Below are 26,348 nucleotides of genomic sequence, written 5' to 3' on the forward strand. Positions count from 1 at the left end.
ACTAAGATTCAAAGACAAAAACTATTAACATTTAACTATCTCACAAAAAAATCTAAATACATTAAAAAAAATCAAAAAATGAGATTTAAAGGGAAAATATGTCCAGCTAGGCACGTTTTCCTACCATTTATGCAAGACCTGCTTTCACGCTCTCTTCAAAATCTGACTATTTCTCTAAATTAACAAGAAATTGACATATATAATTAATTTAGCTTTAATATTTATTAAATGCATTTTTATACTTACATATATCCGTGTAATAAGGTTTTTAATAAAATTTAAGAAATTTATTTGTTTACAAAGTGATTTTAAAGATGTATGTATGAAATTAAATGACATCATCTGTGGGTGCTAATATCTTTCAAATTTGTTTCATCTTTTCTCATAAAAGATATGTTTTGTCTTATAAATTGAGGTTGTTGGTTTAAACTTTGGAGGGATATTACTAAACTTCGAACATAAAATGGACATAAAAAGTAGAAAAGAAATGTTTTTCAGGTGAGCAATTCAACTGAATAAAGAAATGTTTTCAATTTAAAATTCATCGTCTAGAAACAGTTACGAGTAGGACAAACACCTTTACTATTTAGATGCTGACTATATATAGAAATATATTATCTCCCTCTACCATTGAGCTCTTAATTCCCAAACCAATCATGGCCCCTGGCCCCTGCTTACCACCGCACTTTGGGTGGATAAAACTATTTGCTGATTCCAAGTGCGTGCGTACACGACTTCCAGTTCTTCACTAGACTAGGTGGATAAAACCCATTTTGAGCCACTTTCAGATTCTCAGTTGACAATACCATGAAGCCCCTTATTACCTTTATTTTCAGTTTGACGTCTTTTTTCTTCTGTGTCTCTCTGTTGTCGGAACCTGGAGCAGCTACAGCACACAACGATGGTGTTTACATTGTTTACATGGGCGCACCGGCTTCGCTTAAGGGTTCATTAAAGGATGATCATGCTCAACTCCTAGATTCATTGTTAAAACGGTGAATACATACTTTCTACCCTCCCTTTTTTTTATTTTTTTATTTTTGAATTAGTTACGGATCCCATCCCCTTTGCCATTGATGCTTCACCATGTGCTCAGGAAACAGGATGCCCTGATACACAACTACAAAAGTGGTTTCTCTGGGTTTGCAGCACATCTATCAGCTGAAGAGGCTCGTTCAATTGCCGAGAAACCAGGAGTTGTATCAGTCTTCCCCGACCCTGTGTTACAACTCCATACTACCCGATCATGGGATTTCTTGAAGTATGAAACTTCGGTGATGATTGAATCAAATCCGCGCTCAGATTCAAACTCAACAGATGCCATCATTGGTATCCTAGATACAGGTGAAACTTTTCACCCATATATAGAAATGAGTATCACATCACGATGCCTCATTTTTGTTGTTACAATGTTTGCTATCACGCAATTCGCATGGCAATTTTCACTTTTAAAATTTATATTTACTAACTTGAAGCAATTCAAGGAAATAGGAATTTGGCCAGAGTCGGAGAGTTTTAATGACGAGACCATGGGTCCAATTCCGTTAAGATGGAACGGTACTTGCGCCAGCGGACAGGATTCCAGCACCTTCAACTGCAACAAGTATCCTCTTACCCATATGACTAAACTATTACCACAGTTTTATTGTTGTCGCAATTAAGGTTTGTTTTGCAACAGAAAGATAATTGGAGCAAGATCGTACGGAGCTGGCGAAAACAAGTCCCGTACGCCAAGGGATATGATGGGGCACGGCACTCATGTGGCGTCCACTGCGGCGGGAGTTGAGGTCAAGGATGTATCTTACTATGGACTGGCGGCTGGGACGGCCAAGGGTGGATCCCCGGGGTCAAGATTAGCTATATATCAAGTATTTTCCTCTCAAAACGGAAGCCAGGGATCCACTGTATTAGCAGCATTTGATGATGCGATTGCTGACGGGGTTGATGTGCTATCACTGTCCTTTGGATCATCGTCATTTCTAGAGCAAGAATTTATAAACGATCCAATTGCCCTTGGAGCATTCCATGCGGTGCAGAATGGGATTACTGTGGTTTGCTCCGCGGGAAACGATGGACCGAACCCTGGATCGGTTGTGAACTCTGCACCTTGGATCTTAACTGTAGCCGCCACCACGATTGACCGGGTTTTTGAGTCTGATGTTGTCCTGGGGAACAATAAAGTAATTAAGGTAATCACATCCTCCTTGGATCCTTTTCTGGACTTCTGATGTCGGATTTGGTCATGCATCTTCTTACTGATATGCAGGGCACAGGTATTAATTTCGCCAGCATTCAAAATTCTCCTGTGTACCCAATTATATATGCAAAATCAGCCAAGAAAAGTGGAGTAGACGAAAATGCAACAAGGTGCCTAATAATTGAAGCAAATTTGTTCAAGCAATTTGCACCCTAAATGATCGGTTATTCCGTGTTCTGTTGTTCAGGAACTGCGAACCAAATTCGATGGACCAAGAAATTATCAAAGGAAAGATTGTTGTCTGTGACAATGAAGATTCATTGTATCCACAGAGAAATAAACAAGATGAAGTGAAGAAACTTGGAGGTATTGGGGTAATCTTGATTGACGATGAATTAAGAGGCGTCGCATTCAATTTCGGTACATTTCCAATGACTGTGATCAGTTCAAAAGATGGTGCTAAGGTTCTTTCCTATATCAACTCAACAAAGTAATACAGCTACTCATCTCAAATGCAACTCAAGACTGAATTTAATTCAATGTTTCAATCTACTTACCATTTGCCTGTTTTGAGATTTGTAGAAATCCAGTTGCCACGATCTTGCCTACGACAGCACGGACAAATTATAAACCGGCACCTACTATAGCATATTTCTCATCTAGAGGCCCTTCCACCATCCCAAAGAATATTCTCAAGGCAAATCCTTCTCTGTCTTGTTTCACAGCACTTTGTTTCTTCATAAGCTAATATTGATAAAGCTATACCAAATGGGTTGCATGTCGCAGCCTGATATCGCAGCACCTGGAGTGAATATTCTTGCAGCATGGATAGGGAATGACACGGTTCAGACACTAAAAGGCAAAGACCCGCCACTGTATAATGTGCTCTCAGGAACTTCCATGGCATGTCCTCATGTTTCCGGGATTGCCGCAGCAGTTAAATCAAGAAACCCTACATGGAGTCCCTCCGTAATCAGGTCAGCCATTATGACAACAGGTGAGGAACTCAAAATGCAAATCTAGGCTTGCATTTACATGGTAACGTCTGGAACTTTTGACTAAGCTATGAGTCTATGACTGCTTTCAACCAATTTACAGCGGCTCAAACAAATAATATGAAAGCCCCAATTACGACCGAGAAAGGTACAGCAGCAACGCCTTATGATTTTGGTGCAGGAGAAGTAAGCACCACAGGACCATTGCAACCTGGCCTAGTTTACGAGACTACTGCTATTGACTACTTGAATTTCCTATGCTACCATGGTTATAATATAGCTACGATAAAAATTATGGCCAACACTATCCCAGATGGGTTTACATGCCCAGAGGAGTCAAGCATTGATCTTATATCCAACATCAATTATCCATCAATAGCAATTTCCAATTTCGATGAAAAAGCAGGCAGGAGAGTGAACAGAACCCTTACAAACGTTGCCGGAAATGCCAAAATGGAAGATGCTAAAACAGTGTATAACATAAGCATTGATGCACCTGCAGGTCTTGATGTTCAAGTGGTCCCAGATAAACTGCACTTCAGTAAAATTGATGAAAAGTCATCGTATCAAGTGAGTTTCTCAGCCGCAAATCCGCTCAAAAAAGATGTATTTGGATCCATAACATGGTCGAACGGAAGATACAAGGTCAGAAGTACATTTGCTCTAAGCAGTAAAAGTGGTAGCGTAGCGTTGGATAAAAAATAGCAGGATCGACAAGTTCTGAGTTGCACTGTAATAAACATGAATCGAAGCTCTTTAACTTGACTTTAAGCAGGATCTCTGTTTTCCTACATGTTCCACTTCAATGTAGCAAAATCGTATCCAGAAATACAGGCTGGCAATTAATGAAGAAGAAATTATTAAAATTAAAACGACCGGAAGAAACATAAGAGTTGAAGAAGGCCAGGAAAAACAGAGAAGAACAACCCCATGCATATTGAAAATTTTAAAAAAAGAGAAAACGAAATAAAGGAAGAAAGCTATGTTCAATTCAATTGAGATTGTTCACTCGAAGGCTCACTGATTCTGGCCACGAACTTCCTCCTCTTCTTCCGGTGTAAAATCATTCTTATTGTTTAGAACTGGGCCGCTCTGAAAGATGCCATTATCTGCCATACCAGCCAGCAATGTTAACCTCGCCAGTAATATAAGACAGCCCATCACCCCAATTCAATCCATCTAAAATCAGCTCTTGTAAATACAAACTAGATGGTTTTTTTTGTTAATGATTAACAAATTTCTTTCCTATTTGATTACATAATATTGACACCTCAACGGTGCCAGTGCCACAGCACCCTTTGTCCACAATCTCAAACCCTGAAATATGTTAAAGATTTTAAATTTGGTGAAGTCACAAACAAAAATTCACAGCTTAAAAGTAAAAAAAGAAGAGGAAGATAATTTTACCCTGATACAACTATGTATAAACTTGTAGCCAACATGGATTTTGTTCCTTCTTCTCATGCAATTGCTGTCAACTTTTCTTTGTATTCTTTGAACTGCAGCAGTTGATCCGACGTTGATGAAACCAACTGATTCACCAGAGATGAAAGTTTGAAGAAGAATATCTTCGTTTTGGTGGAAATTAAAGTGCGGGGACATGTAATTTGGGCGTTAATGGATCATATCCTGATCCTCCAGTAGCAAAGCTTACACCCGTTAGTAAATCTTGAGGCTGCAATAATGGGTCCAAATATGCTGGCAATACGTCCTTAATTCCCAACTGTTCAACTGGAAGAACAATAAACATCCCACAGTAAAATCAGTAAATATAGAGATCCTTTCTTTCACCAATTTAACTACTTCATATGCAATTTGGTAGCAATATTGTAATGGCCAGCGTCTACCTATGAATTGGATGGGACTGCCGTCCAATCGACAAGTTGGATCAACCACTTTGGGCTCTTGTCAGAGACGGTCCATTTGATGATGAGAAAAAGTGTGGCCACCTTGGGTTCATAAAATCTCTCCCCAAATTTCGCCACTAAAACGTCAATGGATGAATTAATTACATATATTTTACTTCAATTTCTAAAGCAACTTTTTGTGCATATTACAGCAATTTTCCATCTTTCATAAATTCGTTTCAATTTCAACCACTTTAATCTTCTAAAAAATAGTGTATTTTGACATAACGAAAATTAAACTTTAAATATTAAAAGAAAATAATAAATGCATGATTATTCAATTATGAAACACTGTTATTAGTTGGTGAAATAATAATGGATGCTTATGAAAAATCAAATTGTTTTGCTGTTTCTATTTTGTTTACTATAAATTAGATTAGACTGTGAGATCCAACGATAATTAGTATCAATAGTTACATAAAGTATCACAAACGAGTAAAGTAAATGCATTTTTTGAGGAGCTATTTTTATATAAAAATTATTAGTGAAATTTTGTAATCGGTTGTCATGTGATTTTTAATTATATTAAACCATTTATTAATTATCTTATATTCATACTTGTGTTCTTAACATCTAAAGATGATGAACTTGATAACCGATGGGACATGGTCCACTGGAACAAGAAATACGAAAGCAACAATTGCTTTTATTTTTAAGTTATCCAAACTCTCAACCATATTATGTCTTTATTTACTATATTAAATGCTGACTTAATTTTAGCCGATAGAGAGAGGGAGTTGTATATGGTGCTCATGGGCCGGGTCGGGTCGGGTTCAACTAAAAAATTAGGCTCATTTATTGGGCTCGGACCTGGCCTGACCTGAATATAAATGTTAAAATTCGAGTTCGACCTGACCCGTCCGTATTAATTTTTATATTATTTTTATATAATTTTTAAATATATATAATACATCAAAAAAATTAAAAACATAAAAATAAATATTTCCCAACAAATTAAAAATAAATTTTAAAAAAATATGTAGACTTAAATAACATTAAGATAAATACAACTTAACAAGCAAGTGCTTCTAAAATAAAAACAAAATTAACAATAAAATAAGTTTTATACAATATCCAAACAATAACAACAAAATAGTTGCAACATAATAGTAAAATTGTAGCAAAATAGGGTGAAAACAAAAAGAAAATAACATTGAAAAACAAAACAAAAAAGATCAGATTTTTTTTTGTCCTTTAGTGAATTTGGGCCAGGTCGGACTCAGGCTAAAAATACCTTACCCGAGGCCTAGCCCATTTTTCAAACGGACCTTATTTTTTTGTCCAAGTCTATTTTTCGGGCTTATATTTTTGCCGAAACTCTTTCACATTTTAAGCGGGCCTTTGGGTCGGGCCGGGTGGGCCGATTCATGATCAAGTCTATGTATATGTGAAGCAGTAACCCAAATGATATTATTGATGGAGATATTATAGAGTACTGTGAGTTTTTAAAACATAATTAAAAATATAATTAATATAATTATGAGCCAAATATATGGTAGTTAAAAATATTTTTAAAATATATATATATATATATCAAAACACCAGTCTTGATATCACACGGTAAAAGATAGAGGGAAAAGAAAACAGAGAAATAGAGAGCTTTAGTTGGTTGTCTTCATAATTAGGAATTTGGCTCACAAGAATTTGTTCACATATTTGGGAAGAAGTGGGATTATTAGGGCTCTGTATGCCTTCTCCGTTGGATGATAACTGTCCCAAAATATATATTTTGAGGCATCTGTACAAGTAGATGGCACCCATTTATTACACAAAACTGCCACTTCAATGTTCCCTGTCCCACAGCATCCTACGTCTGCAAATTTAAAGCCTGAAAATCCCAAAATTTAAAAAAAGTTTTTCCATGTGTAACCAAAGAATATAGTCCAGGGTCTAAAAGGTAGGCTTTTTAATTACCATGTTTTTGAGGGTTGTCAATGAGATCAAGGAGGGGTTTGTAGATATCTACGTACACAAATTTCCCACCAGGCATGCTTGTTCGAAGGGTATTCAACGCTGCAGATAGCTTTTTATTGAACAACCTGTTGGGTATGGGTCCCACTATGTGGGAAACCCATATTTTCTGGCACAAATGTTTTGCCTTCCTTTTTCTTTTGTTTTTTTGTCAAAAGCCAATTCTTTTTGGCTTATTAACAGGGAATGGGCAGAAATTTTTCGGCAGAGAGAGAGAGCTAAAGAAAAACAGAGAGAAAGAGAGAGAAAAAAAATCAGTTTTTCAAGCTTGGTGCAGCAGTGATCAACTTCTCGATCGAAGGTCCATCCGTAGTTCGATTGAGCTGATTTTTGGACAGCAGCTAGGTGATAAGGTGTTCTTGACTTTGTACGGTCGGATTTTTCATCCGAGTCTTGTAGCGTCGGAAATACCCATTTTTCAGCAGCTACGTTTTTGGTGATGTTCTCTCATTTTTCTCTCTTTTGCTAAAGATTACATGTTGTTAGCCTTGTCGGAGTTGAATGCTTGTTGTAGGCTTGATATTGTGATCTTGTAGTTGAACATTTGATGATAGTGGAGCTCTTTATCGGACTCTAAAGTCCCGTGGTTTTTACCCTTAATTTAGAGGGGTTTTCCACGTAAAAATATCGGTGTCTCTATTTATTTTTGTTGTGGTTGCATTAGTTGATTTGTGGTTGATTAAGGTTGCTAGAGAACATATCTTGTGCTATTGTGCTTGCCATAATTTTTACAGGAGTTATAAGGAGAGAAAGAACACCGGTTGTGCTTTCGCTTTGTTTCGGTTGTTCGGTTTCTTCCCAACAAACTGGTACCAGAGCTTGGTTATTGTGTCAGATAATTATGGAAATTAATACGAGCAAGATGATTATGTTGAATGGCACAAATTATCAACTTTGGCGGAATAAAATGAAGGACTTGTTGTTTGTGAAGGCTTTGCATCTTCCGGTCTTTACTACTCAAAAACCCGATTCGAAAAGTGATGAAGAATGGGAATTTGAGCATCAACAAGTGTGTGGCTTTATTCGGCAATTTGTTGAAGAAAATGTTTACAATCACATTGATCAGGAGACACATGCTCGAACATTGTGGGAGAAGCTTGAAAGCTTGTATGCTTCGAGGTCGGGCAATAACAAGTTATTTTTGCTGAAGAAAATGATGGCGCTGAAATATAAAGAAGGAATGTCTATAGCTGACCATGTTAGTGAATTTCAGAGTATGATGAATCAGTTGCTTGGTATGGGTGTCAAATTTGATGACGAGATTTTAGGACTTTGGTTGCTTGCTACTCTACCAGACTCTTGGGAGACCTTTCGAGTCTCACTCATTAATTCTGCCCCACAGGGTATTATTACTTTGAATTTGGCTAAGAGTGGTGTGTTGAATGAAGAGGTTAGAAGAAGATCTCAGGGTTCTACATCACAGTCCGAGGTGTTGGTTATCGAGAACAGGGGGAGAAACAGAGACAAAGATGGAAAGGGTAGAGATAAAAGCCGAAGCAAGTCAAGATCGAGATACAAGAATCTTGAGTGTCATCATTGTGGTAAGAAAGGCCATATCAAGAAATATTGCTTCAAGTGGAAGAAAGAGAACAAAGGTGGTGGTGATAAACACGATCGGAATGACGATGAAAAATTCGAGCGTGTTGCTACTGTTACTCGTGAAGATCTGTTAGTTATTTGTGATGAGAATTTGGTCAACCTAGCATGCGACGAGACTAGTTGGGTGATTGATACTGGTGCATCACTTCATGTCACGTCGAGGAAGGAATTCTTCACATCTTATACTCCTGGTGATTTTGGGGTATTGAAGATGGGTAATGATGGTTTGGTTTCGGTTATTGGTATGGGAGATGTTAGCTTGGTAAGTAACAATGGAACAAAGTTAACTCTCAAGGATGTCAGACATGCACCGGATGTCCGTTTGAATTTGATTTCTGCAGGAAAGCTTGATGATGAGGGATTCTGTAACACCTTCAGTGAAGGGCAGTGGAAGCTGACTAAAGGCTCCTTGGTTGTGGCTCGAGGAAAGAAGAGCTCAAATTTGTACTTGATGCAAGCTTTGACTTCTCGAGAGACGGTGAATGTGACACTGAATGACAACTCAACTGAGTTGTGGCATAAACGACTCAGTCACATGAGTGAGAAGGGGCTTAGCTGTTTAGCGAAGAAGAATCAACTTTCGGGTTTAAAGAATGCTACACTGAAGAATTGTGCTCATTGTCTAGTAGGAAAGCAGAAAAGAGTTTCATTTAGAAGCCATCCTCCTCATAGGAAATCAGAGTTGCTAGAGTTGGTCCATTCAGATGTTTGTGGTCCGATAAAAGTAAGATCACATGGTGGTGCACTTTACTTTGTGACTTTCATTGATGATTGTTCAAGAAAGCTATGGGTTTACACTTTGAAGTCTAAAAATCAAGTCTTTGAGGTGTTTAAACAGTTTCAAGCATCAGTTGAAAGGGAAACTGGGAAAAAGTTGAAGTGCATTCGTACTGATAATGGTGGCGAGTACACAGGGTCGTTTCATGAGTATTGTCTGCGACAGGGAATCAGACATCAGAGAACACCACCAAAGACTCCACAGTTAAATGGGTTAGCTGAAAGAATGAACCGAACATTGATTGAGAGAGTCAGATGTTTGTTGTCAGATGCAAAGTTACCAAGATCGTTTTGGGCTGAAGCTTTGAATACAGTGACACATGTGATAAATCTGTCTCCTTGTGTTCCTTTGAAAGGTGATGTGCCAGATAGAGTTTGGTTTGGTAAAGACGTGTCATATGATCACCTACGTGTGTTCGGTTGTAAAGCATTTGTTCATGTTCCAAAGGATGAAAGATCCAAGTTGGATGCCAAGGCTCGACAATGCATTTTTATTGGTTATGGTCTAGATGGTGAGTTTGGTTATAGACTCTATGATCCAGTTCAGAAGAAACTCGTGAGAAGCAGAGATGTTGTCTTCATTGAGGATCAGACCATTGATGACGTTGATAAGACGGAGAAAGTGGATTCACAAGGTAGTGACTTGATCGATGTGAATCCAGTTCCCCTAGACTCTTCACCATATCCTATCCAGGATGATGTGCATGGTGATGTTAGTGGTGACCATCAGACTATAGGTGACTTTGATACTCCCATGGATGATGTTGTGAATGATCAACAACAAGCACCTATAGCTCCACCAGCAGTTCCACTTCGAAGGTCTTCTAGAGATCGACGATCTTCTGTCAGGTATTCTCCTGATGAATATGTTCTTTTGACTGACGGGGGAGAACCTGAATGTTATGAAGAGGCTATGGAGAGTGAATGCAAAGATCAGTGGGTTGAAGCGATGAAAGGCGAACTTCAATCATTGCATGAGAACCATACTTTTGAATTGGTGAAACTGCCTAAGGGCAAAAGAGCTTTGAAGAATCGGTGGGTTTACAGGTTGAAGCAAGAAGAGAAGTCTTCATCTCCACGATACAAAGCTAGATTGGTCGTCAAGGGTTATACTCAGAAAAAGGGGGTTGATTTTGAAGAAATATTTTCTCCGGTTGTGAAGATGTCCTCTATCAGAACTATACTGAGTTTGGCAGCTTGTTATGACCTAGAGGTTGAACAAATGGATGTGAAAACTGCTTTTCTTCATGGTGACTTGGAAGAAGAGCTTTACATGGAGCAGCCAGAGGGTTTTGTTGCACAAGGGAAAGAGGACTATGTGTGCAGATTGAAGAAGAGCTTGTATGGTTTGAAGCAAGCTCCAAGGCAATGGTACAAGAAGTTTGAGTCTGTTATGGGGGAGCAAGGCTACAAGAAGACTACTTCTGATCATTGTGTGTTTGTTAAGAGATTCTCTGGTGATGATTTTATTATTCTTTTGCTCTATGTTGATGATATGCTTATTGTTGGTCAGAATGCTTCTAGAATTGAGAAGTTGAAACAGGAGTTGAGTAAATCCTTTGCAATGAAGGATTTGGGGCCAGCAAAGCAAATTCTTGGCATAAGACTGACACGTGATAGAAAGGCCAAGAAATTATGGTTATCACAAGAGAGGTACATTGAGAAAGTACTTCAAAGGTTTAGTATGGACAAAGCTAAAGCGGTGAATACTCCATTTGCTATGCACTTTAGATTGAGTGTTAAGCATAGTCCTTCCACAGAAAAGGAGAAGGAAGAGATGCAGAAAATTCCTTACTCTTCAGCCGTGGGTAGTTTGATGTACGCAATGGTTTGCACGAGACCAGACTTGGCTTATGCCGTTGGTACAGTTAGTCGGTTTCTTTCTAATCCAGGCAGAGAGCATTGGAATGCAGTGAAGTGGATTATGAGATATCTTCGTGGCACTTCCAATATGAAACTTTGTTTCGGCAATGAGAAACCTGTTCTTGTTGGGTATACAGATTCAGACATGGCCGGAGACATTGACTCGAGGAGATCTACTTCAGGTTACTTAATCACTTATGCAGGGGGAGCTGTGGCATGGCAATCGAGACTGCAAAAGTGTGTTGCATTGTCCACCACCGAATCAGAGTTCATTGCAGCAACCGAAGCGTGTAAGGAGATGCTTTGGATGAAGAAGTTTGTGCATGAGCTTGGTTTTACTCAGGAGAAGTATGTCCTGTACTGTGATAGCCAGAGTGCTATTCATCTTGGTAAGAACTCAACTTTTCATGCTAGATCTAAGCATATTGATGTGAGGTACCATTGGATACGAGATGTTCTTGAAGCTAAGCTGTTAGAGCTTGAGAAGATACACACTAATGATAATGGTGCTGATATGTTGACGAAGGCCTTACCAAGAGGAAAATTTGAAGCATGTTGTTTGACCTCCGGCATGGAGGCATTCCCCACATAGTTGGAGGGGAGATTTGTTGGGTATGGGTCCCACTATGTGGGAAACCCATATTTTCTGGCACAAATGTTTTGCCTTCCTTTTTCTTTTGTTTTTTTGTCAAAAGCCAATTCTTTTTGGCTTATTAACAGGGAATGGGCAGAAATTTTTCGGCAGAGAGAGAGAGCTAAAGAAAAACAGAGAGAAAGAGAGAAAGAAAAAAAATCAGTTTTTCAAGCTTGGTGCAGCAGTGATCAACTTCTCGATCGAAGGTCCATCCGTAGTTCGATTGAGCTGATTTTTGGACAGCAGCTAGGTGATAAGGTGTTCTTGACTTTGTACGGTCGGATTTTTCATCCGAGTCTTGTAGCGTCGGAAATACCCATTTTTCAGCAGCTACGTTTTTGGTGATGTTCTCTCATTTTTCTCTCTTTTGCTAAAGATTACATGTTGTTAGCCTTGTCGGAGTTGAATGCTTGTTGTAGGCTTGATATTGTGATCTTGTAGTTGAACATTTGATGATAGTGGAGCTCTTTATCGGACTCTAAAGTCCCGTGGTTTTTACCCTTAATTTAGAGGGGTTTTCCACGTAAAAATATCGGTGTCTCTATTTATTTTTGTTGTGGTTGCATTAGTTGATTTGTGGTTGATTAAGGTTGCTAGAGAACATATCTTGTGCTATTGTGCTTGCCATAATTTTTACAGGAGTTATAAGGAGAGAAAGAACACCGGTTGTGCTTTCGCTTTGTTTCGGTTGTTCGGTTTCTTCCCAACACAACCTAGCTGCTACATTGTACTCATTTGCGCAATGCCTTTCCGTTCCTCCTGCTAAAGTTCTTTGTGATGGCACACAGCCGATTGGTGGTGCACCAAAAACCGCTATTCTTCTTGCTCCCAAACCATATAGTTCCTTGCAATATTATTATATTCACAACAAATTCATGCCTAAAACATATCGTTGCCAAAGAAAATTGCCATGAAGATGCAAATACCTTTAAAAATTCAGTAGCCGAGTTCAGCATTAAATCAGTATAAGCAGGAACATCGTACTGCATTTTCCTGGCACGGAGAACAAAGTAGGTATTGGCAATGTCATCACTGCCGGCTACGACAAGATATAAGCTGTTAGCTATGATGAATTTTTTTTTCTCTTCTCCGACAAGTTGTTTCAGCTTCGCTATGTATTCTTTAAAGTGATTTAACTGGTCCGCCATCGATATTACCGACTGATTTTTGGAGAAATCAAGGTAAAAAAAGAACCTTGTGTAAGAACTAAGAATGAAAAAGGGTAGAACAAAAGGAAGTTTTAATTAAGAAGAAATATTGTGTACCGCTAGTTCGGGAGTCATAGGATCATATCCAGAGCCACCAGAAGCAAATGATACTCCTGTTGGGAGATCTTGGGGTTTCAAGTCTGGATCCAAATATGCTGGCAATCTATCTTTAATTCCCAATTCTTGAGCTGAAAATTAATTAACCCAAAGAAGAGAAAAAAATAACATCATGGATTAATTGGAAAGTTAAAAATATAATAATTTATTACTCTCGGATTTTTTATCTGGACCTAATGTTTTTCCAAGGGATTTTAAAGGTGAGTTTTTTTAAGATTTTATTTTTGAGATATTACTAAAAAGTTAAGAAGATTTCAAACTGCTCTAGTAAATTTTTAAAAAATCTCTTAATTAGATAATGAAAATTTTAATAAAAAAAAACCAAAGTTGTGAGGATTGAAAATTTGAGTAAAGCAAAGTATGTGAGAGCCGCCAAACTCAAATTACAAGGAAAAAAAATATTTTTATTGAAATTAGGTATTCATCATCTTGTAATAATTAATTAAAGTGTTCAGTGAAAAGATAAACGGTTGACCCTAAAATATGTTTTATTCTCGTTAATAAGGATCTAACCGATAGTATAATTAAAAAACAAATTGAGTAACTACCACACTGCGCTAAAAAATAATTTTTTAATACATAAAAAGACTTCTCACAGTTTACTAAATAGGGTATTATATTAATACTGTATCCAATTGGAGTAAGCTTCTAAACCTGGTTTTTACCTCCAATAATTAATAGGAAGACCAATAATTGTGTCTGCTATAAATGAAAGAATAGACAAGGCAGTCTGACCTAACGATGCCATCCCTTGTTAATTACAACATAAATATACAAGATAATGCCATACAAATTGCGAGTGAACAAATAATAAAAGAAAATTTAAGCAACTGAAAAATACTTGAGAAAATTGTATTTTATGAATAAAGTTGAATGATATGCTTTATGATTAATATATATAAATCAGGGATGAATAAAATTCTATATTGTATAGTTTAATTATGCATGTGAAGAAGACTGGGGACGACATGTTTTTAATTTATTTTTTCTTCTTTTCCTTTAATCGTGATGAAACGTGAACTCACAGGACATGATCATTTCTAAGTATGGGCCCTGCAATCAATCATCAAGATTTTGAAGCTAATGGAGAGCAAGTCAAATATGCAGTAACTAAAAGACCTAAATGCTGCTGAACTGATTCTGAAGTTCCATTTTGTCTTTGTCTTTCGAGGGTTGCTTTCAATTGGTTAAGTGTTGTCTGAATCTATTTGATGTGCTCATTGTTTTTAATTTTCCTCATATCGAATAATATGCATCAATTTGTATGCATGCATGCATGTGACATATGTACACCTTTGATAGTAAGATAAGTGATATTGCAAACGAATCAATTATGATAATGAAATGCAAGTCATTGTTTTCACTCAACCACCGCCCTTTCCACCTCTTTCATTTCATTAATTTCTAGTCATGCACCCTTCAAATTGAGTCTACTACATCAACTATTAAACCCTGCTGTCTATATTATTTTATACCTTGACTGATCAGATATGGGTTGCCAGTATGTTTCGTGAACATACAATTACAAACATGAGCATTTCTATGCTCAAACAATATGAAAATTCCCATTTTCGAGCATTATATACTTTTTTCGTCCCTATTACTTTGTCATGTTTTGATGAAAAAAAAAATTCAACTTTGATCTTTCTTTAAAATTAATCATGAATAAAATTTAGAAAAATTATATATTAGAATAACCTTCAATGAGTAGTTTTTAAATATGTTTATTTTTTGAATTTCAAAATAATTAAAGTTAAAAGTTTAAAAAATTGGATCCTAAAAATGTCAACCATGTTAAGCCAAAACCAGATTTTTTTTCAGCTTGGTTTTCCCTAATATGAAAAAAAGAGGGCAATTAACATGGCTGAAACTTAAACAAGAAGACCAAACAGAGAGAAAATTTCTAATAATGTGGAAAAAAGAGAAGAAGAGAGAATTGGTCAATCACTACCTAACAAATCGGAAGGGGTTTTCCCATCGGAAAACCTTCCGGTTGGAATGCCTCCATTAAAATCTTGGCCGTAGGGGCGAAAGTTGCACTTAATCAGGGTCATGAGATTGTTGTTGTTTCCGGTGTCAACAATGGAATCCCCGAACGCAATAACAGCAGGAACCGTTTCATTTGGAGGTAGCTTCACCAAAGCCTTTGTTTCGCACATCAAAAGCGCTAATATTACCAAAAGAGGAGACAGCAAGGAGGTTGATGAAACAGACCACAATCTCGTGTCCATGGTATATTGAATGAAGCTGTTATTGCACTAAGTATGCATATAATATTGAACTTTGATAAAAGATGGTTTGTCTTCCCACTCCTCTTTCTTGGCTTATTTATACATGCAAATCACAGGATCATAAATTAAAGAGGAAGGATTCTATTTCATAAAGCACAGCCAATTTTACTTACTTTTTATTTATTTATTTTTTTCTATTTTATGATTAAATTTTTTGGAGGGTCGCGGCTGCTATTTTAAGTAATGTTGTTTAGGAGGCATTGTACCATTAACACTATATTACTAGTATGTAAAGGAATGTAAATATTAAATTTGTATCTATACGCCATCAGCGAAATTCGTGTTATAGTGATAAATTTTTTTAATATAATCAACATTTTACATTTTTCTTATTAATTTGATTTTAACTATTTTTTTTGGTTAAATTTAACCATTGATCTTTCAAAAAAGGTCAAATCGTTTTTTATAGATATGTATACTAAAACATTAATTTATTTAATGATGTTGATGTGGCAACCCATGTGACAGCTCACATGTACTTCATGTTGATATGACACTATTTTTCTCTATATCACATCAACAAATAATTTAAAATTTATAAATATAAAATATAAAAATTCAAAAAAAAATAGCAGTATTTTCATTAAAAATTTAATGTGTAAGATTGTCGTATAAAATTTTATTCCAAAAAAATTTTTATTGAAGTAAAATAAAGAAAAAATTGTAATGTATTTTATATTCATATTTCTAGCTTCCTATAAACCATTAAAACAAAAAGGTAGAGATATTGTTAGAAGGTTAATAAACATTTATTACAAATTAGATAATGCTTTTCGTTTGGAAGAAGATAATGCTTGGTATCACGTAAATAAAATTTGTGTAACCTACCCAAGCTACACGTTCCAGTTCTACGTTCAATTTCCCAGCTTTCTCTTTATTTTGGTCATGGATCTACTGCCATCTTTCACCCTCTTTTTTTTTTTCTAAAGTGAAAGAATATTGTAGAACATATATATATATGTGCATGGCAAACATGAACGACATTTGGACCTTGTCCATGCTTCCTCTCATTTTTAACTCTTTTCTCATCTAATTTATTATGTATAATTTAACGTCCTTTATATTTTTATTTATTTATTTATTTTGAGTATTATCTAACTTTAAATACAATACTTTAAACTCTAACCCCGAATTCTTAAAAAGAAACAACAACATAATTCCCCGAAACAAATCATGTATTTTCTAATATTTTTGTTTATTTTTTATACAAAACTTAGAACAATTCATAGCCTTTCTCAATCATTAAATAAGAGGATAAACACATTTCAAAACAATTAAATTCACGTCTTTTTACACCGATAACAATGTCAATACCAACCGAACTAAAACTTTTGAAAAGTTAAACAAAACAAGTATTCTGAAATAAATTTCCCAAAATGGTAGTTAATGAAAATGATGAGACGTGCGTATGCATTTTTCTTTATTAAGATTTGACAGATAATTTTATTATCCAAGAAATTGCAAATTAAAGGCAAAGAAAAGTCGTAATCACAACCTCCAACTGCCACAATTAGTTTATAAATTGGCCAACCCCGCTGGCAATTAAGATTCTAATCCACAAATATCTCTTAAATTTTCGACTAATTCTAGTTTTGGATTGATTTTAAGTTGTCAACTTTGAAACCGAAAGTCAATTAAATTTGGAATGATTTTAAAGCTGAACACCACAGTACCCGGGAATGAAATTGGTTGGAATTGTTTTTACACTAATTGTACGTTAAATCTTATAGCTTAGATATGCAGGAAATGTTTTGGGTTTCTTATTAGTTACGGATTAATCTTTCCATCTTAAGTGCAATGCATTGTTATGGTGATTAAATCACATTTTGTATTAAACAATAATATTTTTGATTCATTATTAAACTATAATTTCTATTTGATGGGAGTTTAAGAGAACCGGGGCCACGAAAGGAATTCTGCCAACAGATTCGTGACAGGTGGAGAGAATGGTAGGAAGCAATTGTACAAGTTGAGGAAAGAGCTAAGCTTTGATGAAGAAGAGCTCACGTGGATAGGTGGAAAAAGCATGAAAGACAAGCCACAGTTATCTTCTTTAAGACGACAGTATCTCTTGCTTGGGAGCTTAGGTGACTGATTTGCCACAATTGCCAATTTTATTGGATTAACTCGTCTCTCCCTTATTTCATTCACATTACGCCAAATGCGTATTACTCCACTAGTAGCAGAAATTCCACCCTGCATCATTAGCCAAGACACGTTGACTCATTATCGCATAGATTATGAAAGTTGGGTTAGTTCACACGTGGTTTAAGATAAGGTCACATAACTCAAGATACTTTTACATTTGTCTAGATATATATGCTTTCACTTACCATATCATCTCAGTTTTCAAATTCCTTAAGTCATTGTGTGAGTCTTGTAGTTTCCTCAAATTTCTTCCTTTTCCTTGGTTCATTTACCCACCCTATCAGCCAATATCAACAACTAAGAATTTATATTTAATACTAATAGTGTATAATTGTGAATCAAATAATAATATATTACAAATATTTTAAAATATATATATTTCATTTCATTTTAATGATGAGTTAATATACAATGTCAATGTATCAAATACAAAATCTTAATTAATTGGATAATACTCATGGATTCCTAAGGCATTGCATGTACGTTACGTTAAGGTTTAGGGTTTAATCTTTAATTCCTTTCGCTTCCCATACATCTTCTTTAATTTGATTTAAGATAATAGACCTAGGGCTAGCAATAGCACAATTCTCCGAATTTAAACCATTTAATTTTGGAGCTGGGAACTTAAACAGTAACTCTCTAATTAAACCATGAGTATCGTCATTAACCTAGCGTTTGTTAAAGGCAAGTAATGCCATTAAAAGTTATGGCCTTCTTTTTGGAAGAAGGAACGGAATCTTGCAAATGTTTATAAAATTGAAGAGAATTAATTATAGAGCATTTAGTTGTTACCAACCAAACCAAGCAGTTGTTGAGATCTCTCATCTGCTCCTTTTTATGATATTGGTCAACAAACAATTTGAAGGAACACCATCTTTAATGTTGATTTTTGACAATAATGTCAATGTAGAACACACATTTATGGCCAAATCTTTGAATTATGTAAAGGTGCGGAATAGTGGCTTAAAGACGGTGAAATTTTAGAGGACGCTGCAGTCCACAACTACAAGCAATATACAAGTATTTTGCGACAATGCCAATTAACTGATGTCAATTTTCTAATGTGGCAAAAATTGAATTTCTTTTGGGACTACAGTGAAATTACCGTGTCAACTTCTCAATTCTCACGTAGCATGATAACAATACTAGACTTAGCAGCTGTGCACTTAGATATAGAAGGCCGGTGCTTCTTACAATGTTGAATATCAGTAATGATGAATAAAGAAAATAGTATGAGCCCTAGCCGCAAAGTGATTCGTACGTCCTGACCCATATTAACATATAATTCAAGTTCATGTCCATAACAGCGGAAGGCCTTTGAACTATTTTTCAATGGCTTTGTTCAAGGTTTCAAGCACCAGCCGTTGGCTATTGTTGGGGCAGAATGATCATTATCAGTATTCAATGTTGAGTGTATATATATTCTTCCGCTTACACCCAACAATTGCAGAAACATAAAGCAAAGCGCAACCGTGGCGCTGGGAAACACTCTTGCAATCACTATAGATAAAAACGGTCGGTAAATTTTACACAAAAGACTTGATTAAAGATCAAGAGATAAGTTCCATATTCACAATAACTTGAAGAGATGACAAAAGAGATAATAGAGAGCTCATCCGTATTAGTTTATTATAAACACGACCTCAACAAGAAATTAATAGAGAAAAAGAGCAATTCACTGGTGACAAAAGCGCATTGATCAATGGGCACTAACGAGAAAAGGATGCTGGCACACCCCACATTCAATGGTCTCAGAACCTGAGCTTGGAACTTGAACCTGCAAAATAATCTCGAATTCAGCCAATTTATAATAACACTTAACGGTAAGCTTGCAATCATGAAATGGTGCTCTGCATGGATTACAGACCTGCAAATGAACTGTGCATGTAGGACAGGCAACTTCCTTCATCCGCCTACCAGAGGCATCAGACATGGAGTCTATCAAAATGAAACCGTTTAAGAAAGGTCAACATAACTTTAGATGTCCCCATTTATTAAATGTGAAAAACAACTGATCCAACCCCCGTCTTCTCACATTATTCAAGCAACACCCTGAGCTCAATACATTTATGCGCTCTTCCATTTTATGTTACTAATACGATAATATACATGCTATGCAAGTAACTCATTTCACAGTATCATACAACACTCAAGCTACAAGTAGTTACCTGATGATGCTCTGCGACTTCTCCCCATCTCTTCCTGTCATAAGAGATCACAATTGGACAATTCAAATAAGTAATTTAGCCAGATTGACCCAAATTAATTTATGATCAACATTAAAAATCATATAGTTCCAAAACGATGTATACCTGAAGCTTCTTAGCAAGATCCTCGTGGCTCTGCAATACAGTAGGTTTACTTGATATTTCCTTAGCATTATTCAGCCTCTGAGTGACTTCAGCCTACAGCAGAAGGACAAGTACTAAGACTGATAGGAATATTACATATGACAATTCCTTTCCCAAGAAAAGTAAAAAGAAAGTCATTCTTTCATAATTCAGCAAACAACTATGAAAAATACGTTCATGCTTTCCAGGTATTCAACCTTCCCTTGAACAGCCTAATCAAGTTCAGTTGCCTCAACCACTTACCAGATGCCTCTAACCACTTCAAATAAAAGCTTTTAAAGGGGAAGAGAATAATAGTTCAAGGTTAAACCACAGGACAACAGATATCCTTAATGACTCTTCCATTGGTCAGTTGCCCGAAGAGAGGCTTTAAAGTATAGGACACACTAGAAATACAAGGACTCTACATGTTCAACCTAGACGGTGTACGATCTGTATAATAGGTCCTTGTCATCCTGGACTCTTACCACAAACCAATGCCTAACACTCGTATGCTAAGTTCTGAAAATTATAAACATGAGAAATAACCACAGAAACTATTTTGTTAGGAAAGGTGAGAAACAGATTGATAAGCATACCATGCATCGGTCGCAAACCCTAACTTGTGGAGCATTCTCATCAGCAGTTAGAGCAATTCTAGCATGGGTACACTTGTCACAGAAAATATCCCCGCAGTTCCTGCAGTGGTGCTGAAAAGAAAAAGGACAGAGCGCATTAAACTTAAATGTCAAATAAGGCAAGCTGAAAATCTTTTCCAAACATGGGGACTGACGTACCTTCCGCACAAAAGCCCCAAAATCTGTTGCACAAGCAGTGCATTTTGAAACAGCTTCATCCGGCACCTAACCAGAAAAAGGATATAGAATAAGCATATTATGAAATTTTACAGGTGATTTTTGTTACTTGACATGCAATATACAGGTGTAAGAGGGGGGGGGGGATCATCTGTGGAACTCTAATCTTTACCCAGTGATCTTTCTCCTCAGCACCAGGTTTTATAATGTTCATCCAATCAGCAAATCCTCTCTTCTTTTCTGCAGGTTGTTCAGCAGCCTTGGCAGATTCAGGAGGCCGACTTTTCCAACCCATCTCCTTGATCTGCAATCAAATGTAGGAGAGTAAAGTCATCTAGACACATGCAAAAGTGCATGCATGTCTGATGTACCGATCAGAGGACAAAAAATAAAAAAAGAATCAAGTTATACATGCATGAGGATCAAGATAGTAAAGAAAAAAAAATTTTGAGCATATGAATGCACATATGCATACAGCCTACAGGCACCACAGCAGAATAACAATCTTCCATATATTTAACAAGACTTAAAGACTCATTATTTAAGAATTTTTTAGTGATGCAAATGAATCACATATCTTAACATTGCACTCTCTTCTGATAGGCACTTCAAAATCCTAATGGTAGTATCAAAAGAAACAAAATTATTCTAGCAGGTTATATTTTCTTAAGCTATAACAAACACTGCACAACTGTACTTCACTTTGTTCCTACTGATTCCTGAACACAAATTAGCTAATTTTCTGCACCCATGTGTACATATATTTCTGCAAATAAAAGAATTAATAACCAAGTCTGCATTCAGTCTTTTGAGTAGGTTTTCATCCATTTGCAACGATGCTGAATCCATCAGATTATGCTTACTGCCAATAAGCACCACAGCAGAATGACAATCTTCCATATCTTTAACATGACTTAAAGGCTCATTATTTAAAAATTTTAAGTGATACAAATGAATTACATATCTTGCCATTGGACTCTCTTCTGATGGGCACTTCAAATTCCTAATGGCAGTATCAAGAAATACAAATTTACTCTAGCAGGTTATATTTTCTTAAGCTACAACAAACAATGCACAATTGTACTTCAATCTGTTCCTCCTGATTCCTGAAAACAAATTAGCTGGTTTTGTGCATGTATGTGTACGTGTATTTCTGCAAATAAATGAACTAATGAAATCTGCATTCAAGTCTTAGTCCATGTGCAACAATGCTGAATCCGTCAGAATACGACTCTATGTGACAATGCTGAATAATGCTAAGAATCATAAAAACAACTCCATGATATAAAGCAACGACTACTTCTAACTGAAGAGTTGAAATACCTTAGATAAGGATCAAGAATATACCAAGTACTAGCTAAAACAGAAAAAAAGTAGACAAAGATGATAGCATTAAGTCATACAAATTAAACAGTTAATTCTCACAAGAAAATAAGAAAATTATAACTCTCTGAGACCCACCTGTACAGTTGCAGCAGTTACAATATCCAGAAGGGTATTGGTAGTGTAACTGTTTGATTGCAACCTGATCCGTCTTGGTTCAATGTCAACAGAGCTTTTGGACCAGAATGCAAAGGTAGATGAGTCCAACACCTACGTTACAAGAAAAAATACTTTTTATTACAATGACCACGTCATTAAAAGAAAGAAAACCAAAGAGAAAAACACCGGGATGAGAGGAGGAGGGAGGGAGGGAGGGATGGAGGAGAAAGAAAATAAAAATACTAGGCAACTCACTTCACATCTTGTGATGTTCTCAAGAGGATATATTCTCAATATTCGACTGCTGCTAGGCTCAAGCATACGAATACCATCTAAACCAATCTGTCACCAAATAAAATAAGCTATATCACGAGTTCAAAGTACTGGATAAACAAATAAGGGGCTAGCAGACACAATTATCCATCAGTGATAGAAAGATGAACTATAATGATGATAAATCATACATAAGTAAAGGACTTATCGGACAAAAATTTGAAGAACCTTCAAAGCATTTTAACCATCCAGTTTACGTTTACACATAATTCAACAATACAACCAATATAGTTTAAATCAAAAACAAGAAACTTCATCTCTCCAGCCAAATGTGAATCAAGTCCGACGACATTTAACTAAAAGTTACCTGGCAAAGTACGTCCATGGGGCCATGTGCTCCACTTTCAGACAACAACTTAACACGAAATTTCTGGACACCGCTTTTTACATCTTGCTGGGTGTCATCCTTCGGCACCGCCCTCAAAATCTTACCGGCGGCTAAACCTGACCCACCAGACGAGTCCTTCCCAGAAGGGATATTAATAGATCGCCCATAATCATCGAATTGAACCCAAGTCGACGATTTTGAGGCTGTACCACGTGCCCCATAAGGCTCCGCCTTTCCTCCTGCATAAGCATAAACCCCGTCACCATACCCACCATCATCACCGTATCGTGAATAGCTATCCGATCGGTTTCCATAGAGATCGGATCCTAAATCGGATCTGTTGAGATTATATCCTCCGTATTTATCGTCGAAATAACTGCCACCGCCGTGATCGAATTTCATGGAATTGTCGTAAGCGTTTTCATAAGCGGGATGGACAGCTGATACCGATGATCCAACTTGGCCGTATGGATTTGAATAGTAAGACGGATTAGGCGTGGAGTTAGGGTTGGGGTTTGGAGGAGCTGGACCGTAGCTGGAAGCCGTCTGATGCTGATCATACTGCTGGAAATAAGGAGGCTGGGAGGCCGGAGGCTGATAGGGAACATGTGAATCATATGGCGGAAGAGAAGGAGCCGTGGTTGCCGAGGGTGGCGCAATGGGTTGTTGATTGAAAGACGATTGTGGAGCTATGACCGGAGCCGGTGGAGTGGTTGTGGCTGAGGGTGGAGGAGTAAAAGCAGAAGCAGTGGGAGGGGCAGCATCAAGATTTTGGGAATAGGGAGGGTAATTTGGGGGGTAAACGGAGTAATCAGAGGAGGCATAACCGGAGCTAAAAGGTGGTGCAGATGCGTAAGGTGGTTGGTGAAATTCGGAGGGTACTGGATTGGGGTTGGGGTTAGGGTTGGGGTTGGGGTTGGGGTTTGAAAGGTAAGGATATTGATAATAGGAGCCGTAATCTCCTTGTTGCATCGTTGATCTAACCAAAATTCTTCTGTGTTTGCCGAAAGAGAATTGCTATGGCCTTTGTTCTTCGATTCCTATCTTCTATTGGTTGCAGAGTCAAAGTCGATGAGGAGTCGGGAAGGGGGAAAATTATATGTGCATAAGTGTATTGAGATTTAGGTATATGCTAGACGCGCGGCACGATCTTGTAGGGTTTAACTCAAGCGAAAGAACAGGTGGCCAGCCGTTAGATGATAATATTCGAGTCTGATATGCCAAGCCAATGCTTGATGCCGACAATGTTGGGCCGTTTGGGCTGATGAAGCTCCTAAGCCTCAATACTCACCTGGCTGCTAATTGGAGATTTGAACCTGGAGACTTAATTGGGCCCCACATAATAATTAATGAATGTGTAATTATATTTTCTTCTAAATATTGTTTGATAGTAAAAAATATAATTTTATTGTTACATAATTTATATTTTTTAAAAATATTAATTATTATAAAAATTATTAATATGATGAAAATAATTTTTAAATAAGTAATAAAGATTAAAATCAAATCATCATATGTATTATTTAGTTTAAAAACACAGTTGATAATACGATTACTGATAAACATCATATGCAATTTTATCTAATTGTTTTAACGTATATTTGTTTGGTTATTCTATCTTTAATGTTTAACATATGCTCCTTATCTTTATTCGTTGGTTTTTGATTGAATTCTTCATCTTCTGAATTTAAATATGCATCATTAAGATTGTCAAAATCTCCTTATTCTACGTACTTTTCAAAGTACAAATCATCTCAATTTCACCTATGATTGAAGTTATGAAATATACTACATGTCAGTACGATCCAACATTTTTTTCTATATTATAATAAGGTGATGTTAATATGGGAAATATTTTTTTTAGAACAGCAAATGTCTTATTAATCACATTTCAAATCATTGAATGTCTCAATTTAAAGAGCCCATGAGTTGTCTATGGTTTTTTTGTTTGGAACCATTCTCTCAAATGGTATCATATCCTACAATATGGTGCAAGAAAATCATTGTATTTAGATTCACAGTTCAAATAATTTATAACCTTAATTATAAAAATTTATAAAAAATTATTTTGGAGAAAGACTTATATTATATCCCTCATTGCAGTAGGTAAATTAAGTACAAATAAATAAAATTTATAATATATAACATTTATAAATAAGTTTTTATAAATTATTTAATAACTTTCATAACACTTCTTATAAATATTTTATAAATAAATTACGATAAAAAATTATAAGATATTTTCTTATGAATAAGTATATTACTGTTATAATATATAATATTGACACATAAATATATTATATTATACTTTTATAACATGTAAATTATTTTTTTCATTCTAAAATAATATTTTTTTGTTATAACTTTATAAAACATACAAAATATTTTTATAATATATTTTTAAGATTAAAATATAATTTTTTTGTCATAACTATTTTAAACACTCATATGTGTTCATGCTTATCATTTAATTTTTATAAAATGTATAGAAATAATTTTTAAAAAAAAAATAGATTTGAGTGTAATTACTCAAATTATGTTATAATAATAGGTTTTTAAAACTAGATTTTTGTATAATTATCTGTGTACTCAAATTTTTTATCATCACATAGCTTCCCAAATAATTGAAAAATGTAATTGAAGTGCTCTAATTACATTCAAATTGATGGAATTCACAAATTACGATAACTATTCAAATATGTCATCATAATTACAAGTAATTATACCCAAATTTTGCTTTCCAAACACTACTTGGCATGGTTAACTTCAGTTAAAATATTTTTATTTTTAATTATTTGTGATGATTTATTTTGGTTCTTGATTTATTTCATAGTAATTTTATTTTTTTGAATTTTATTTTATAATATAAGTTTTGTTTTATGGGTTGATAATGTTTTATAGTATTAATATTTCTAAAGAAATACTTTTCAAGTAAATAAAAAATAATCAATTAAATTTTATATATTATTTTTTAAAACAAATTTTAAATAATAATAAAATAATATTTATTTTACAAATAAAATTTTGTAAATAAAATATAGTTTAACACCGTTCGCGACTATAACTTGTAAACCAAACATTGTTCATATGTTATTGTTTAAATCTATTTTAGATTGTTTTTTTCTCGGCCCTATTATTTTATATTTTTCAAAAAAATTAAACTACAATAATAACTAAATTAGTATTTTCAAATTATCGAATTTTAACTTTATAAATACTTGAACTAAATCTTAAATTTGGTCAAAGTAAGAAACTAACATATTTTATCCTTACATACCATGTATTGAATAATAATTGATAAGCCCCAAAATGGTACGAACCTAACATCTAAATATAACTTTTAAGGATCTCAA

General features: G+C 35.6%; 3 protein-coding genes and 1 long non-coding RNA gene across 4 annotated transcripts; 1 reads left to right on the top strand and 3 right to left on the bottom strand.

Moving 5' to 3' along the window:
• The first annotated feature begins 621 nt into the window (after nt 1–621).
• LOC107905532 (CO(2)-response secreted protease) lies at nt 622–3,963 on the top strand. Its single transcript, XM_016832192.2, has 9 exons — nt 622–995; nt 1,097–1,344; nt 1,492–1,603; nt 1,679–2,189; nt 2,267–2,367; nt 2,445–2,687; nt 2,780–2,894; nt 2,984–3,194; nt 3,296–3,963. The coding sequence occupies exons 1-9, from the start codon at nt 808–810 to the stop codon at nt 3,895–3,897; spliced, it is 2,331 nt and encodes a 776-aa protein (XP_016687681.1). The 5' UTR covers nt 622–807; the 3' UTR covers nt 3,898–3,963.
• On the bottom strand, nt 3,888–4,916 carry LOC121217777 (uncharacterized). The gene is made up of 3 exons (XR_005913983.1): nt 4,600–4,916; nt 4,214–4,509; nt 3,888–4,027 (listed from the first exon to the last, which is right to left on the bottom strand). It is a non-coding gene; the product is annotated as an uncharacterized lncRNA (long non-coding RNA).
• Nucleotides 4,917–6,235: 1,319 nt separating this feature from the next.
• On the bottom strand, nt 6,236–15,612 carry LOC107905530 (GDSL esterase/lipase EXL3). Its single transcript, XM_016832191.2, has 6 exons — nt 15,220–15,612; nt 13,209–13,339; nt 12,870–13,103; nt 12,657–12,787; nt 7,014–7,138; nt 6,236–6,927 (listed from the first exon to the last, which is right to left on the bottom strand). Exons 1-6 carry the CDS (start codon nt 15,497–15,499, stop codon nt 6,734–6,736), a joined length of 1,095 nt encoding a protein of 364 aa, XP_016687680.2. The 5' UTR covers nt 15,500–15,612; the 3' UTR covers nt 6,236–6,733.
• Nucleotides 15,613–19,231: 3,619 nt separating this feature from the next.
• On the bottom strand, nt 19,232–24,191 carry LOC107905529 (protein FREE1). Its single transcript, XM_016832190.2, has 10 exons — nt 22,975–24,191; nt 22,590–22,676; nt 22,314–22,445; nt 21,025–21,156; nt 20,835–20,900; nt 20,637–20,747; nt 20,020–20,112; nt 19,876–19,909; nt 19,575–19,645; nt 19,232–19,484 (listed from the first exon to the last, which is right to left on the bottom strand). Exons 1-10 carry the CDS (start codon nt 23,965–23,967, stop codon nt 19,407–19,409), a joined length of 1,797 nt encoding a protein of 598 aa, XP_016687679.1. The 5' UTR covers nt 23,968–24,191; the 3' UTR covers nt 19,232–19,406.
• Between the last annotated feature and the right edge of the window lie 2,157 nt (nt 24,192–26,348).

This window comes from Gossypium hirsutum, chromosome D05 (assembly GCF_007990345.1).
Source record: "Gossypium hirsutum isolate 1008001.06 chromosome D05, Gossypium_hirsutum_v2.1, whole genome shotgun sequence".
Lineage (NCBI taxonomy): Eukaryota > Viridiplantae > Streptophyta > Magnoliopsida > Malvales > Malvaceae > Gossypium > Gossypium hirsutum.